Source organism: Pleurodeles waltl, chromosome 6, assembly GCF_031143425.1.
Source record: "Pleurodeles waltl isolate 20211129_DDA chromosome 6, aPleWal1.hap1.20221129, whole genome shotgun sequence".
Lineage (NCBI taxonomy): Eukaryota > Metazoa > Chordata > Amphibia > Caudata > Salamandridae > Pleurodeles > Pleurodeles waltl.
In genome coordinates, this window is record NC_090445.1 from 1,676,325,725 (window position 1) to 1,676,341,237 (window position 15,513).

The window sequence follows — 15,513 nt, forward strand, 5'->3', positions numbered from 1 at the left end:
GCAGGGTTAACTGTTCCTTAGGAAAGCATTGCAGTACAATATTCAATTTAATTATGTTAAACAGCTACAACGTTAACTCTTGGACTTTTCAAAATATTGATTGCAATCCCAATTCACTGGTAAAGGTGGATTTGTAATACATATTATAGAACAGCGACTTTCAGAAAGCAACCTGTTTCCTGCCTGAATCTACAAGAACGCCATTTGCATGGGGTTCCAAATGTCACCCAGAAGCTGAATACACCACTTGATGAGGTGTGAACTTGCCCCAGACCTGAGACAAAGGATTTGAGTGTAAGTGTTCTATTCTACCAACAAGATAGCCATCTGGGGTGTGCTCAGGAACTTAATTAACTTGAAAGAGGCCTGTGCTGTCACAAGAAAATGTAACTAAATCTGGGCCTACCTGCTCCTTTGCCTGTAGTCAGCCAGGCACCAATCTCAGTGGCAGAGGAGCTGCCCCAAGAAGTGGTTTTGAGTGACGACTGAGAAGGGTTGACGAAAAGCGAGAAACACTGTAGAATTGTTTGTAGTAGTGCATACAGGAACTACAGCAAAAGTGGGTTACCCCGGAAACCTTTTCCCTGTTGGTTTGGGAGGAGCCAGGAGGCACCCCATCCACAGGCTTGTGCCAGGCATTAATATGGCATCCATGGGCATCCTTTATAGAACACTACTGGACCTGTAAAAGACAGAAAAGGGCCTGCACCTGCAGTTGAGACCTGTGAGGAGACTTCAAAGGCCAGACCCGCACCCATTTACCCAGGGCAAAAAAGTGGACTCAAAGGGTTGGTTGGATGTTCCTGTTAAACTACAGTGACACAAAAAGCTGCTAGAAGCCGTTTTTATGAACAGCCCAGCTGACCAGTCCCAACTCAACTAGTCCTGTACATTGCTGGTGGTTAAGTCTTGACAGCCAAGTAATGTTCCTGGTGTCCTTGAACCCTTGGTTGTGTTAAAGTGTACCCTCCCTAACATCCTTAAAAACCAGGAATAAATCTGTCAAGTCTGTTTAGTGAAGAAGTTTTGCCACTGGGCCAAAGATTTAGGTTGCTCTTTGTGGAGTCTTTCCACAGCAGCAAATCTGTTTCAGTGGGCGCAGTGGAGTATCCGGTCCAATGGAGCCCTGCTCGGCTACAGGCTGAAGCCTTGCCCCACTGGAAGAATTTGAGCTCCAAAAGATTGGGTCTTAAGTGAGCGCATAGAGATCTTTGTCATGTGAAGGGGCCAAAGGTGTCCTTCTTTGGGCATCATTTTATTTTTATTTCTCACACTTGGAGCTTTCCCAGCAAAAGTCATGGCTTCACTGAGACTTCGTCCAATGTCTGTCTGGCTTCATGGAGCCTGCCTCTGCCTCAGCTTGCTGTCTTGCCCTCTGCGGAATTTTGACTTCCATTTCAAGGCTAAGTCAGATAGAACTTTCTTCTGAGTCAAACCAACCTGCGTTCCTTCTCAGTTGGCCTCATATTACACCTAGGTCTCAGTCAAGCGCAACCAGATGACAGCGGTTAGAGCTTAGCACTTTTTACAAACAGGGAGATGAGCGGTCTCAGAGTGCCTTCTATTGCTGATTTACACTCCCCATGAACCTAGAACACAGAGGAACAGCAGTAGTTAGAGCCAGCATCCTAAATTCTTACTGACTGAGTCATGCCAGCAGTACAAACAGAAACTTGATATAAAGTAGTGTGTGACTGCAATGATCAATGGAACCTTTAACATATCATGGCGACTTGTTCTGAATTTCCTGTTTCCCATCACCACAGAATCCAATTCTAATAATTAACTATTGATCAGAATGTATTACCAGCTCTTCTGGGCCCCACCGTGTTCCCAGCCTTGGAGTCTTCTAGGTTTTTATATGTGCTTTTCATATGAACTCTGCCACACGCGAAGCTTTGCTATTTCTTTTCTTGTTCTGATGTTAATTCTTGCTCACATTAGGGAGCTCAAATATTTGGACTTTCAGATATTTGATGCTAAGCATTTCTAGAATGCTTTATATGGCAGAACAAGGCAGGTAAATTCAGTGGTGCTCCCCCTCCTTTGATAGGGCAGAGTTGCAGTCACTGTGACCCGGCAGCCCTGTGGTAGATGGTCCACTGGGTAAGGGGTTTTCTATGCCAGAACCAGCAGTGGCCCCAGATTTGGAAGCTTGGCATATTCACCTATTCTAAATAAAGTAGGGGCAAACTTAAGTTTTGAAGGGAGGGTGCTCTGCCAGTTTATGGGAGTGCTCCAGCTCCAACAAACTCTAAATGATACCCTAATTATGTTCACGTACCAAGAACTTCGAGATGGGTCTTCTCAAATCTGTTGTCAGTATCTTAAGGTATCAGGCACATTTGTCCTTCTATGTTGACTGTACCATCCTTGATGCCAGTTTTTTCCATTGTTTATGTTTATCATCCTCACCCAAGCTTCTGATTGCCTTGAATGTGGTGAAAGAATGGAAAGGAATACATTGATGAAGAGCGTTTACAACTCAGGGCTCATCACTACTTGTCCATTTGGTCTCCATAAGTTAAGTCAAACACTTGCCAGTAGTAAAGCAGCAACCTCTCTCATTGAGTCTCAGACTGGGAGGGTTTCCTGTTTTCAAACTGCACAACATTTTGTTTTTCCTTTCAGCCACTGTGGAATATGTACTACAACACTGATATCCACTGGGGGAGAGAGGCTGCTCCTTTACTCCCGGTAAGTGTGAGAACCTTTTTTGGGATAAACCTGCAAGGGTGTAACCACCTGGCCTTAAGGCTATGAGGACTGCCCTCTACTTTCTAGAGTATAATTTAATATTGGACAACACTTTCTATTGTTTGAATTTTTATTTTAATAAATGTGCAGAAATAACACCATTTTTATTTCAAATATTCTTTACTTTTCTTTTACATGATGTGAATACGTTATAGACATTGCCTGTGACTATATATCGATGGCTAGCAGAAGAATAAAGTCAAAAGCACTTTCTCATCTTTTAGAAAACTAGTACAAAACATGGTGTTCAGAAGAGAGAGGTAAAAAGGAGGCAGTGTAGTGTGTGGGGCTTAGTGTCGTGTAAAGGTAATAGACTGAGAGCGAAGAAAAGCAAAGTGGAGGGCATAAGGGAACAATTAAGTGCAAGCGGGGAAAGACATTCAAAATACATCAGCTTGCAGATCCCTGAAATAATGTGTTTAGCAGACCTCACTTCATCAGCAGCTGCTTACTCTATATTGAACATTCTACTGTAGTAATAAGATTGTAAACAATAGGTGCTGTACCTATAACAAGTAGGATCCGTTTGTGTCTCGGGAGACAGTGTAGGCTGGGAATATCGAATTCCAAATATCGACGGGTCACAATATCCTGACCACAATATCGGGGGACAAAATATCGATGTGGAGTTAAGAATAGTAATCTCTTTCCTTCCTCTGAGCACTTATCCGATATTTTGTCCCTTTAATATTGTGGGCACAATACTGTGCCCTGTTGATATTTGTGAGTCGATATCCCCTACTACCATCTGGAGAGACCACTATTCTAATCCTAAAAACAGGTTACATTAGCACAATAATATCAGGCTCACAATGCACAGTTGACCTTTGAGTATTTAAGTTACATCGATTTTAAGTTGGAGACTCAGGTACATAATCGATTACTTGTGAATCACCTTATTTTAGTCAAGTGATGGAGCCAGAGTTAAAACCCAAGGTACCAGATTCCAAGGTCTGCAACCTATGTTCTAGTCAATGGCTGTCAAATGTTCATCCATAATAGCTGGACCCATTTTACATTTTCTGGACATCATCAAATGGTACATCTGCATGAATTAATTTGAATAGGAATCAGTAGACACTCAGTAGTTATGCTGAAAATCAGGTGTGAATCCAGATTCGAAGCAGGAAAATGGACAACCCGGCACTTGACAAATTCCTTCCAGATACTCCAGTAATTCATGCATCCTTATTGTCACTTCCATAGAACTCTCATCCCTTGAGAATATGGCAGAATCCATGAATATGACTGTTCTACATCCGGGGAAGTCAACTTTTGTGACCAATCTCAATTTGATGCAATCCCACCTATCTCTGCTTTGTCCCTTTGCTTCTTACTTTCGCTCTCTCTCTTTGTCAACTTTCTCTTTCCCCCAAATCCTGTTTATGTTTCTAGTGATCATATAGTTATTCCTGTCAATGTTCAGGTCAGTCCTTTTCTGTGACTGCCTCAAAGTTTATATATAAAGCATTCACAACTTATGAACTTTGACAGTTTTGAAACTTTGTGAAAGCTGCCATATTTTATTTATATTCTGTGTGACTATGAAAGTATAAAAATACATATGGGCGTCATATGGGAGTGAGGTTTAATTGACTATTTAGTAGGTCGTTAGCTCAATTACGATGTCTGATGGTTGCTTTCTTCCCAGTTTTGTGTAGGCATCAGAACTCAGTTGCTGAGGCAGATCACTAACACATAAAGAAACAACAAACCAGTGTTCAAGAAACCTGCCTTGGGAAATTACTCCCTCACGGGATAGTCTTAGTATATTTCGAAGTCTTGTTCACCTTGACAGATGTACCCCTTTATAATTGTATACATGGGATTTGGGACCACAGGCATGCCATGTCAGTTACGACAAAAGGTGCAGAGAAGTTGACAAATACAACAGAAACAAGAGTCTGACAATACAGTTAGTCATATAATAGTGAGCACTGTTGACTTTCCATGCCTACATTCTGTTCAAGACACCTGTATTATAATATGGGAGTTTATTAATTATATAAATGGCTCAAAAGTCAGGAAGAAAGTAGAGGATAAAGGTAGTCTATGCTTTTCTTATGCTGTATGACTTTTGTTCTTGCTGGAACCAGCTGCAGTCGTCTCTATTCCACGAATAATAAATAACTTGGTCGGAATGCTGGCAAAATCTTATTTATGTATTTGTGGAACCATTGTACAGCACAATCCAACCAAGAGCTAAAGATATAAGGGCACTGTACTTGCTGACCAATGAAACTGGGGTTACATCAAAGGAGGGGACGTGAAAGAAGAACTTTTGAAGACAGCAAGTTATTGTTCAAGCAGTAACGTAGACAAGGCAAGTGGCTCCAAACATGCATTGGATTAAGGTGTGAGGGAATAGTTAGTAGCAATGGGTAAAGCTTCAGATGTTTCTTGAACTAGGGGCACTTAATTTGTTTCTGAAGGACAAGACAGGTGTTAGTTTTCTCAAGGATGCTGGCAGAGAATTCCATGCCACTGCAGGAGCTTCAGGGAATGATTGCTTGCTGGCTAGGGCCATCTTTTTAGAGAAAGGAGTATTCCAATCAAAGAATCTTCCAAATGAATTGACCTTCCAAGGGAAAGACATCTTCTGCTAAACAGGTGCCCACCATTTAAAATGTGTGATGGTCTAAGTATGATTGTTCATCAGGACCTAATGCAGTAGATTCTTTTAGTGAATTAATCAATTGCATCAGACTTAGAATGCAGAATATATCTAAATTTGTAGTACTTTCATGTCCCAAAAAACACTTATTAGTATGCTCTAAAGTGCCTTTGTTCCTTTTAGAATAGTCTGTTTTCTTGAATACCTTCTAAAACCCTTAGCAAACTTTTGTCATGTTTGTGGTATTGTATTTAATACATTTTCTCTTTTAATACTGTCTTTTGCTGACAAGTCTATTACTTTATTTTTTTCTGTTACTTGATTGCAATTTGACTGTTTATTTCAAAATCCCATAGACATTTGTCTGAAGGTTGTCTTTCCATTCAGATCTGACTACCAAAACTGATTAACCATTTTGGGCCACTTATTCCCTACATCACTTCCATCAATTTATATGTCGGTGCGACAAAAGAGCAATTGATAAAGAAGCATCTTACAAATTATAAAGCTACTCACCTGCTGCAGAGTGCCCAGGATTCCCTGTATTAATTCTGATTGCTTCAAGACTCAACACAATTTCTCAAAATGAAACAGGAACCTGGTTAGAAAATATCTTTAGAGGTTAAAAGGCAAGTAGGATTCCCTTTGTGGATTCTATAGCCAATGTGATAGTTGTATGTAGTAGATGGAAGAAGGAAGTACCTGCCATACCACATGAGTAAAGAGACCTACCCATGCCCCTGACACCTCCTGGAGTTATTTTCACCACCTCCACAACATCAAAGTGGACAAGCCCACACCAGTGTCCTGGACAGACCATGACCTGGTCAAGCACCACATCCTCATCACTGTCCAGTACACGCACACCTCCACCAAACCAGCCCATCAAAACTCGAACAACATCACTGACAAGGACCGGAACACTGCTCTCAACACCCACCAATAAAAACACAGCAACAGTCTCCCCAAAGCCATAAAACATTTCAGCAGTTGGATCACCTCCTTCGCTGACTCCCTGACTCCCCTCAAACATAGCAACACAACAAGACACAGGCCAGTTGGAACACAGAGAAACTCAGAATGATGAAACGCCACTGAAAACAATTGTCATACAAATGGAGGATGAGCCAGAGCAATACAGACAGGCCCATGCTCAAATCCAACCTGAGATGCTACCACCAAATGATCCGGACCAACAAACGCGTCACTCTGGCAGAATGCATTGAAGCATTGTGAAGGATTTCACCTCTATAGTGGCCACCTCAACTTGATCATCCCCTTGAAGGACCTCTGAAACAAACTCTCTCAATTCTTCAGAAACAAAATCACCGCCATTTACAGCAACTTCAACCCACAACTGGACCAGAAAGACCTCACAAAACAGCTCCTGATCTTATCTAAAGAACCAATGCTAACCATATGGGCCATCATCTCCCCAGAAGAAATTGTCGTCACCAAATAGTCCATCCACTCATGGACCCCATCAAGCCCCTGCCCCCACCATACCTACTCCAGATGAGTGCAATCCATCAGCGGCATGCTCACACTCACTCAATGCCTTCAACTTTTCTGCGACCTTCACAGACACTAGGAAATATGTAACTGTCCTCCCATTGCTGAAGAAACCCGCCACTGACCCTTTAACGTTCGCCAACCACAGACCAATCTCCCTGCTATCATTCCAGACAAGGTCTTAAACAAAACACCTAATACCTTAATTCCTTAAGAACCACCAGTCTGGTTTCAGACCCTATCACTGCATGGAAACTGCCCTTATCACTGCCATAGTTGACATCTTCATGACACTGTATAGGGAGGCTATTGCAGCCCTCATTCCTCCTGGATATCTTTGCAGCATTTGACATGCTCTTCCACACAATTCTCATCCAATGCCCACACAACATCATAATCCAAGGATATGGACTTTGATAGATCTGTTCCTTCCTGACTGGAAGGACCCATTCAGTCAGTCTTCCACCATCCACCTCAGACACCTGAGATCGCATCTGCGGGGCTCTGCAAGGATCCTCCTCAAACCTGGCCCTCTTCAACACATACAGTATCCCACTAGCTAGTTTCATCCTACTGTCATGACATCAACATCCTCTCCAATCCCGATGACTCATAAATCACTCTTTGACTTACGAAAAAGACGTTCATTGCCTGGAAAAAGTTCAGTGTCTGCATGACTGAAATCAACCACTGGATGAAGACCAACTATTGAAAGCTGAACACCGACAAGATCAAAATCACGATCTTCTGGAAGAGTACTTTACCCTAGGACTCCACCTGGTGGCTAACTGGGCTGGGTCTGACACCCACTCCTGCCACCCATGCCAACAACCTCGGGATCGTCATAGACAGCAAACTTGACATGACCACACAAGTCAACATTGTTACCACCTCATGCTTCCATACCCTGAAGATGCTGAGGAATACTTTCAAATGGCTTGCAATCTGCAACCCAGAAAACCATCATGCACACCCTCAAGCAAGCTGAACTATGGGAATACCCTCCATGCCAGGATCAACAAAAAACTCACCAGAAGGCTACAGACCATTCAGAACTCAGGCCCTCATTACTAGTCTGGCGGTCTTAGGACCACTAGGCTCGCGGTGGTGGTAGGACCGCCGCCAATGCCGCGGTCTGACAGCCACATTATGGCTGTGGCGGAAGGGACAGGGTCCTACCGCCGGCACCACAAATGTTTTGCCAGCCAACAGCCTGGCAGTGCCGGAGGTCTTAATCCGCCAGGGGATTACGACTCCTGTGTCCGCCAACTTTTGCATGGCGGTTCCACCACCATGCAAAGGTTGGCAGAGAGCCCGTTGCACTTTTCACTGCCTGAATTACAGACAGTGAAGAGCACAACGGGTGCTGTCGCACCCGACGCAGCGCAACATTGCTACCGGCTTGATTACGAGCCGGTGTCAATGTTGTGGGTAGTTTCCCGCTGGGCCAGCGGCTGGAAACTCTGTTTCTGCCCGCTAGCCCAGTGAGAAACTCATAGAAGGGCCAGCGGACGGAAGACCGAACTGGCGGTCTTCTGACCTAACGAGTTTGGCGGTGGCCTCCACCACCCGCCAAACTCGTAATGAGATCCTCAGTGTTTATATTTACTCTCAACCACTCACACCTCACTCACATCCCACTGCACATGAAGGATTTCTACTGTTACCCCATACACACAAAAGTACAATTCAAACTCCTTATCCACACTTTAAAAGCACTAGATAACACTGGCCCAGCATATCTCAACAATAAGATCTGCTTTAAAAAAAAATTCAAGACAACACTTGTTCAACTCCTATTTGCACACATCCCACACGTAGGAAAAAATAGATCAAGCACTGGATCTTTCTCCTACATCAACCCTAAAGATTGGACAACCTGCCACTAAGCTTAAGAACCTTCTCACTTCTTGAATTCCGCAAGAAGGTGAAGGCCTGGCTTTTCGAGTAGTCCCATAGGCACAGGGTTTGGCTAGACTCACACGTGCTCAGCACCTGGATAAACCTCCCAGGTGACAGTGTCCTCTACAAATCTGCATAACATAACTATTGAACAGTATCATGGAGGGCAATAGGGCACTGCAAGTTTCTGACCTATTTGGAGTTGGGAAAATAAGGTGTGAAATCAGAAGTCCCTCCCATAGATAAGAGTGTTTATGAATAAACAACATATTACAATGCCCAGATGTGAGGCTTGTTGTCTACCTGGCCTCAACACTCTGGTAGGTGCTCTGGCATAATTATTCCTATATGTGAGGTAAGTGTACTCTTGGCTGCTCTGGTCACACAAAGGGCTCTCTCCCTCCGGAAGTTGTGTCAAGGTATGCTAGAGGCATTGTGTGTCACTGATGCCTCTGCCTCTTTGATGTGGTAGTCGTGCCATTATTGGAATAAAAATGTGTTTTTGTCTCTTAGAATTAGTAACACTGCTGCAAAGGCAGCGTTTTGAATGCATAAATGTGCAATTGTCTGGCCCCTGCATAAGCAAGTACAATGGTGAAGTGCCTTCAATTTTGTCTCTGTGATTAAAATGAGCTCTCCAGCTCACCCTAGGCAAAAACATACTGAGCTTAAACTACCCCGAGAAAATTAAATGAAAAACTAGCACGTTCACCTTTTGCTCATGATTTTCTCATGCAGCCCTTTCAACCAGGTACAGTATCTGAAAACGTAATTTGTGAACATGTAGGTGCTCTTGAAGCGTGCATCTGTTGAGCATTACTAGACGTCCTGGGATTCACTGGTAATCACATATAAGTTAGAAATTTACCCAAAGAGAATTTCTGCCCTGTCCTTTAGAATTACATGAGAAATATCAGTGTATTCTGACCCAGCCACAACAGAAGCTTAGGGGGATATTGGGCCTTATTTAGAGTCTGTGTTGGTAAGGATACCCCCTTAAACGATGGTGAATATCCAGTCTGCCGTACATCTGCCATAGGATATGATCTACTTGTAATACAGTGGATGGGATCTCCGAAATATTTTCGACAAAGCACCCATCCTCCAGACTCTAAATAAGGTCCCTAATGATGACAAGCAATTGGACTCATTTAAAACCCTATAACACAGCATCTGTATAAACATGACAGAAGATGACATAAGTATGAAGAACAGTGAGTTTTGAAAGCACAAACCTGGAGCAATTTAAAATCATGAGCATATCCTAAGCATGATCCAGTGAGTACTGGTCATTAGCAGCATGCTAAGGCCACCCCCTTAAACACAATGCAGTTGATTCTCATGAATCAGCCTCCACAGGTCTATCACTTTCCATAGGTGAAGATTTATCCCTTTAAAGAATAAAAAAAAGTTTTGCGAAGTACGCCTGGAAACTGGCGACATTAACCTCTTAAAGCTGGATGGTTTGGGCCAAACATCTGAAAAACATTTGCAAATTCCATTTTCACTTGAGTAAATATATACACAGCCATATTTACTGTTGTGAAAGAATGAACAAGTGCAAACGTGTATTGCATTTATAATTGTATTGTAGTTGCATTCATATAACACTTACTATCCCTGCCGAGGTGTACTTCCTAATTTATCTTAGAATCGCTTCCTCTATATTCCCTCCTATTTTGTGGCTGTTGCCATCCTCTTTCCATCCTGCTCTTGACACCAGTTTTGATATTAGTATGTGAACACCCACTATTGTGTAAATGTGCATGTGTTCACAAACTCATTTGGCCTTTCTGCCCTGCAGTGCCCTCTCAAGACACAACCTTGTGAGTGGATTTACTGATGTGAAAATATTTGAGGCTATAAGTTCATTTACAACCACAAAACACCTTTTTCAGAATTAGAAATGTGGCTTTGAACCTATGACTAAGGCTATTTAGACGTGAAGGGGTCAGATGTGTGAACCTTGTATTATGCTAAAAGGGGTCACAGTTTGTACACTGACATATAGTGAATCCAATGGTATTTTGCAAACCGGCGTATGTACCAATAGGTCACATCACAAAATACCAAATTGTAGTGGGTCATAATTCAACCTACCTCATGCATATTAATGCGGTATAAAAAGCAACCTTCTACGATTTGCTGCCGTGTCAGGGATGATGGCTTGCTGGAGTCAGTCGGCCACCTTGTCTGTGATTGATTTAAAATACAAGGTCGTACTGGGTTAGAAAACAGGCCGGGTACGAAATTAAAAGTGGCCCCCATTAGTGAATCTTATAGCTAAAAAAAGTCCTCACTTTTTCAAATATAGCAGTTTTAAAATTGTAAAGACACGTTGTATGGTTGTTTTGCAAGGTGTGGGAGACTGCATGCATTTGTGCTTACTACAGGCAATATTTGCGGTTAAATCAAAGAAATCAACTATAAAATAATAGAAACCGGCCTATCAGACCATAAAACAGACCCACAAACCTAAAAAAACAGCCCTCACACTACCCTATACACACATTACACCAGTTCCTTGGATATGGACTGATTGCCCTATGGGCCACTCCACCTCTGTTTTAATAAAGAAATCATTTTTTTAAATGCAGCCCATTTTCCTTGAGGGAAAACAGGATGCATTAAAAAATGAAAAGCTTTCAGAACCTTTTAAGAATAGGCAGTTGTCCCTGGGTCCACTGTCTACGCGTTAATCATTTTTTTGTAAACAGTCACAAAGGGGAAAGGGTGTCTTTGTGACCTCGTCCCATATACAAATGGGTTACCTCTTCCTCTATGTATTTGGTAAAATATTAATGTTACGCAACCGGATTTAAATCACAAACAATTAATACATCGTATTGCAAATCGCAATTTGGAAAGAGCACCCTAAACACAAACCTTCTAGATAGCTATTCAGTATGTAAGTACCAGAGGGTCACTTTGTGGTCGCAAAGGATCCAAATGGATTGAAAATCCCTTCATAGATCTAGCCCTAAAGTTTGCTTTATTTGTGCATATAACTTTGAGAATCAAGAACAATGCATCTGAGAATGCAGAGTAATCTGTCACTAGCAAAATCAGAGTGCTATCTGGAATGTCCATCTCTGAAAAACCAGCACTGGGCTGAAATGTGCACTGGAATTAATTCAACTTATTATACTTCGCAAAGGATCACACATAAGATGCATCTAGCAGACATAGATGAGCAGTATGTTGTGATCTGAAATAGATCCAATTCAGCACATAGAGCCCTGACCACTGGAAATGAGGCAATGCTCCACACCTTCGAATACGTTTTCTTTACTGCAGTGTAGTCGCTTCGAGCACAGTCGGTAGTTTTCATATCTGCAAAGATGAAACATTACGTTCACCTACACTATTTTGTTGCTTGATCACTTTCTACTTTTTGTCCAAGAGTTTGAAACTCTTTCTGATTCCTTAAACTTGCATGATTAGTACTGGGAAATCAGTCTATCTAAAGGGTCTTGTGCTCCACTAGAGCGTCAGGATCTCACTCACTCTATTTGATGTGTTAGACCATCAGTTCACTGACTTTCAGGAAAGCAAAGTAACAACTTACCATTCTCAAGTACTAAGTACTATCATGGTCTTTGTGCTCTTTGGGGACTTTTAGAGTTTGTCAATGTTAGGTGAGGGTGATAAAGTTGTTAATAATGTATGATAATTTTGATAGTAGCATTTATGCATATGGCAATGATGACAATGACATTGTTGATTACATTGATAATAATGATTATGTTGTATATGATGGTGATGTATATGATAAAGTTAATGAAAATGATGATGACATAATTGATAACGATAATGCGGATGAAGGTGATGATGCTCATGATGATAAAATCTAGTTCTGTCGATACTCAGGAATGCTCAGGGATGCATATACCCATGAAGTCATATCAAGGGCTCAGAAATTACCACAAAGTGACATCACACGTCATATAAAACACTCTAGATAAAAATAGTTTTTATAACCATGAGTTCACAGAACTTTAAACCAGCAAATTTAAAAATGGCAATGTCTTGATGTGCTTATTTCTTCTGTCCTGTTCAGTAGATTATTGAAGAATTGGTGATGTCATTGTGTGCCAAGTTTTAGGTTAAGAAGGACATATTTCGGATTATATGTATCCTGTTATTATTGGGCCATTCTAAGTTCTAGAGAGTTCAGATATTATGCATATGTATTGATGTGGATTATCTCCCTAGAACATGCTCAACAGAAGGTCATTCAGCGATGTTTTGCCAGAATCTCCAAAATCCGCACGGAAAAAAGAAGAGGCCAGGCAAGCAGAATTTGTAAGAATAGGGCAGGTAAGTTGATTAATTCCAAGCAACTATCTCCCTATCTCATTGCTGCCAGTTCCCATCAAAATACTCAAAAACATTTTAATAAATCTCTTCCAAATAAATTCCATCTTGGACCCTGTAAATCAGGTTTTAGATCTTTCTGTATCACAGAGTTGACATTTGTAGCAGTGGTTTACAAATTACATTGGGTTCTGGATCAAAGTGACTGTGCAGCCCTATCCCCAACAGACTTGTCCACAGCCTTTCCCATGAAGTGCTTTTTATTTGGTTGCATGAAATTGGTGTCAGAGGCTTGAAATGGCTAACATTCTACCTAACCAACAGGTCACAAGCAATTCAAGTTGGCTCCTGTGTGCCTGACACCAAAGAAGTTAGACATGGGCTCCTGTAGAGCTCCTTGTTGAGCCCTATGATATTAATATCTCTGTGGCTGATCTGGTTCGGCCCGTTCGATCTTTTGGATACTTTTTATGATGACACCCACTCATCATTCATCTAGATTGGCCGGCTGAGCTAAATCAACCCAACTTTAAATATTTGTTTTCTTTATGTGGCAAAATGGATGCATTACAGTGCCTTCAAGTTTAATACCGACAAACAAAAGTGCTGGTTGTGTGTCATTTTAAGGTAATCTGGTCCGAGGGCTGGTGGGATTTGGACCTTGGGGTGCCTCCCACCTCTAGTAGCACTGTAAGAAATTTAATAAGAAGTTTAGAAAGTGTTAAGGGTAATAACATCATCAACCTGCTTTCGTGGCTTAAAAAGTTTGAAAAAAGGCCCCCTTTCCTTCCATTATAATGTTTATATTAATATTGTTTGCATTTGTTATTGCAAAACCGATTTACTGTAACAGCTTGAAAATAGGAGCTTTCAAACACTAGTTGCAAAACTTGAACTGATTATTCAAAATTTGACAGTCCGTATGATATTTGGCCTGGGACACCAGGCACATGTTTCCTCTCACAGGGGCCCACTACATTTGCTTCCTCTGGGAATAAGCTTTCTATTCAAAACATTATATCTCACTCGTCCCACGGTAAACATATTGGGCCCTCTGTATTTTCAGGACACATTTCAGCTGGCACAAAAAGCGTCAGAGAATTTAAATGAAATGCTACTTTTAAAGATAGCATCAGTGTGGGCCCATTTCCAAATGTTTAAGCCAGAGCTCATCCACTTATCAATAGCCTGCATTTATAGCCATTGCTGGTTTTAAAGGGCTGGGACTTATCTCGACATTCAAACTAATATAGACTGCATTCGTGTGCTGCACGGATAATTAAAGCAGCCACAGTCAGGCTTATAAATAATATTTAAAAAGTGTTTTTGTTCTCTAAACATTCCATATTCATGCAATAATCTGTCATACATGACATATTGCTTGCAAAATATCTAAACAAAGCACAGATCATGCTTTTCTGACTTTTCAGTTATACTTCTCTTAAGTGGCAGGCTGTAGGAAACTGGAGTTTTTAACTTTAGAAGAGAGACCTTGGTCCCAAAGCGAGCAGTTAAGACCTCTCCACCCACCAATCATAACAAACTAGTTTCTATTAGCTAAACAGGTTTGTAGTAAGTAAACTCATTTCTGTGAGGAGTGCTGAGCTTACTGTCCCTTGGTAGCTTGACACAAGCTCTGAGTTAATTACGTAAACAGCAACATCATAACAACATTACAGTGATAAATAAATGAGTCAATATTCTCAAGCCAATTTAGTTTTGAAAAGTTATGTTTGATCATTCAAAACAACATCAAAAATATTGATATACAGTGTTGAAATCAGAAGTAAAAAAACATATATTGCCTATACAAAAGTGCAGTAAACTAAAAATAGAATATAATTCAATTGGATGTGCTTGAGTGGACCAGAGGCACATTCTGGGGTGGTTCAGCCATGGAGAAAGATCAGGTAGAGCAGTGTGTTTCGTCCCAGTGAAGACTGTGGAAGACTTGGGCATCCTTCTAAGATGATCAACGATAGAGCGGGGTCAGGCAAGAGTTGCTGGTTTATCTCAGTCCATGGTATTCAGAATTAGCCTCTTTCTGATTGTAAAACACCATCAGCAGGCCAAGAGCTGTAGCCAAGCAGGGCTCTGCTAAATTGGACATGTTGATATTGGGGTCCAACGGGAGCCTCTAACTTCCTCAAAAGGGCTCTGAGCAGTAAAACCTTTTAATTCAGCCACCGCTGTGGGCACATCTTCGCAAAGATCATTTTTGGCACATTTGTCTGTGCCATAACCAAGTTTGTGTACCCCAAAGATGGCTTATATCTAAAGTAACCCCATCTGCTTTGTTCTCCAGCTTTCTAAAATGCTAGACTTGAGTTTGGCCAAGGATCTTCTCTTTCCAAACTACTCACAAAGCCAGTCCACTCCAGCCCCTACAGGATCATCTCCTCACTAATTTA

The 15,513-nt window shown here is 41.6% G+C and overlaps 1 protein-coding gene across 2 annotated transcripts in view; it reads left to right on the forward strand.

Moving 5' to 3' along the window:
- GARNL3 (GTPase activating Rap/RanGAP domain like 3) overlaps positions 1 to 15,513 on the forward strand; it is a 759,794-nt gene that overhangs the window by 661,920 nt on the left and 82,361 nt on the right. The window contains exons 16-17 of one of the 2 annotated variants that reach the window (XM_069241688.1): positions 2,632 to 2,697; positions 13,001 to 13,105. In XM_069241688.1, coding sequence (XP_069097789.1) covers positions 2,632 to 2,697; positions 13,001 to 13,105 — 171 coding nt within the window. The remainder of the gene's footprint in view (positions 1 to 2,631; positions 2,698 to 13,000; positions 13,106 to 15,513) is intronic. The other variant, XM_069241687.1, reaches the window with a different exon arrangement.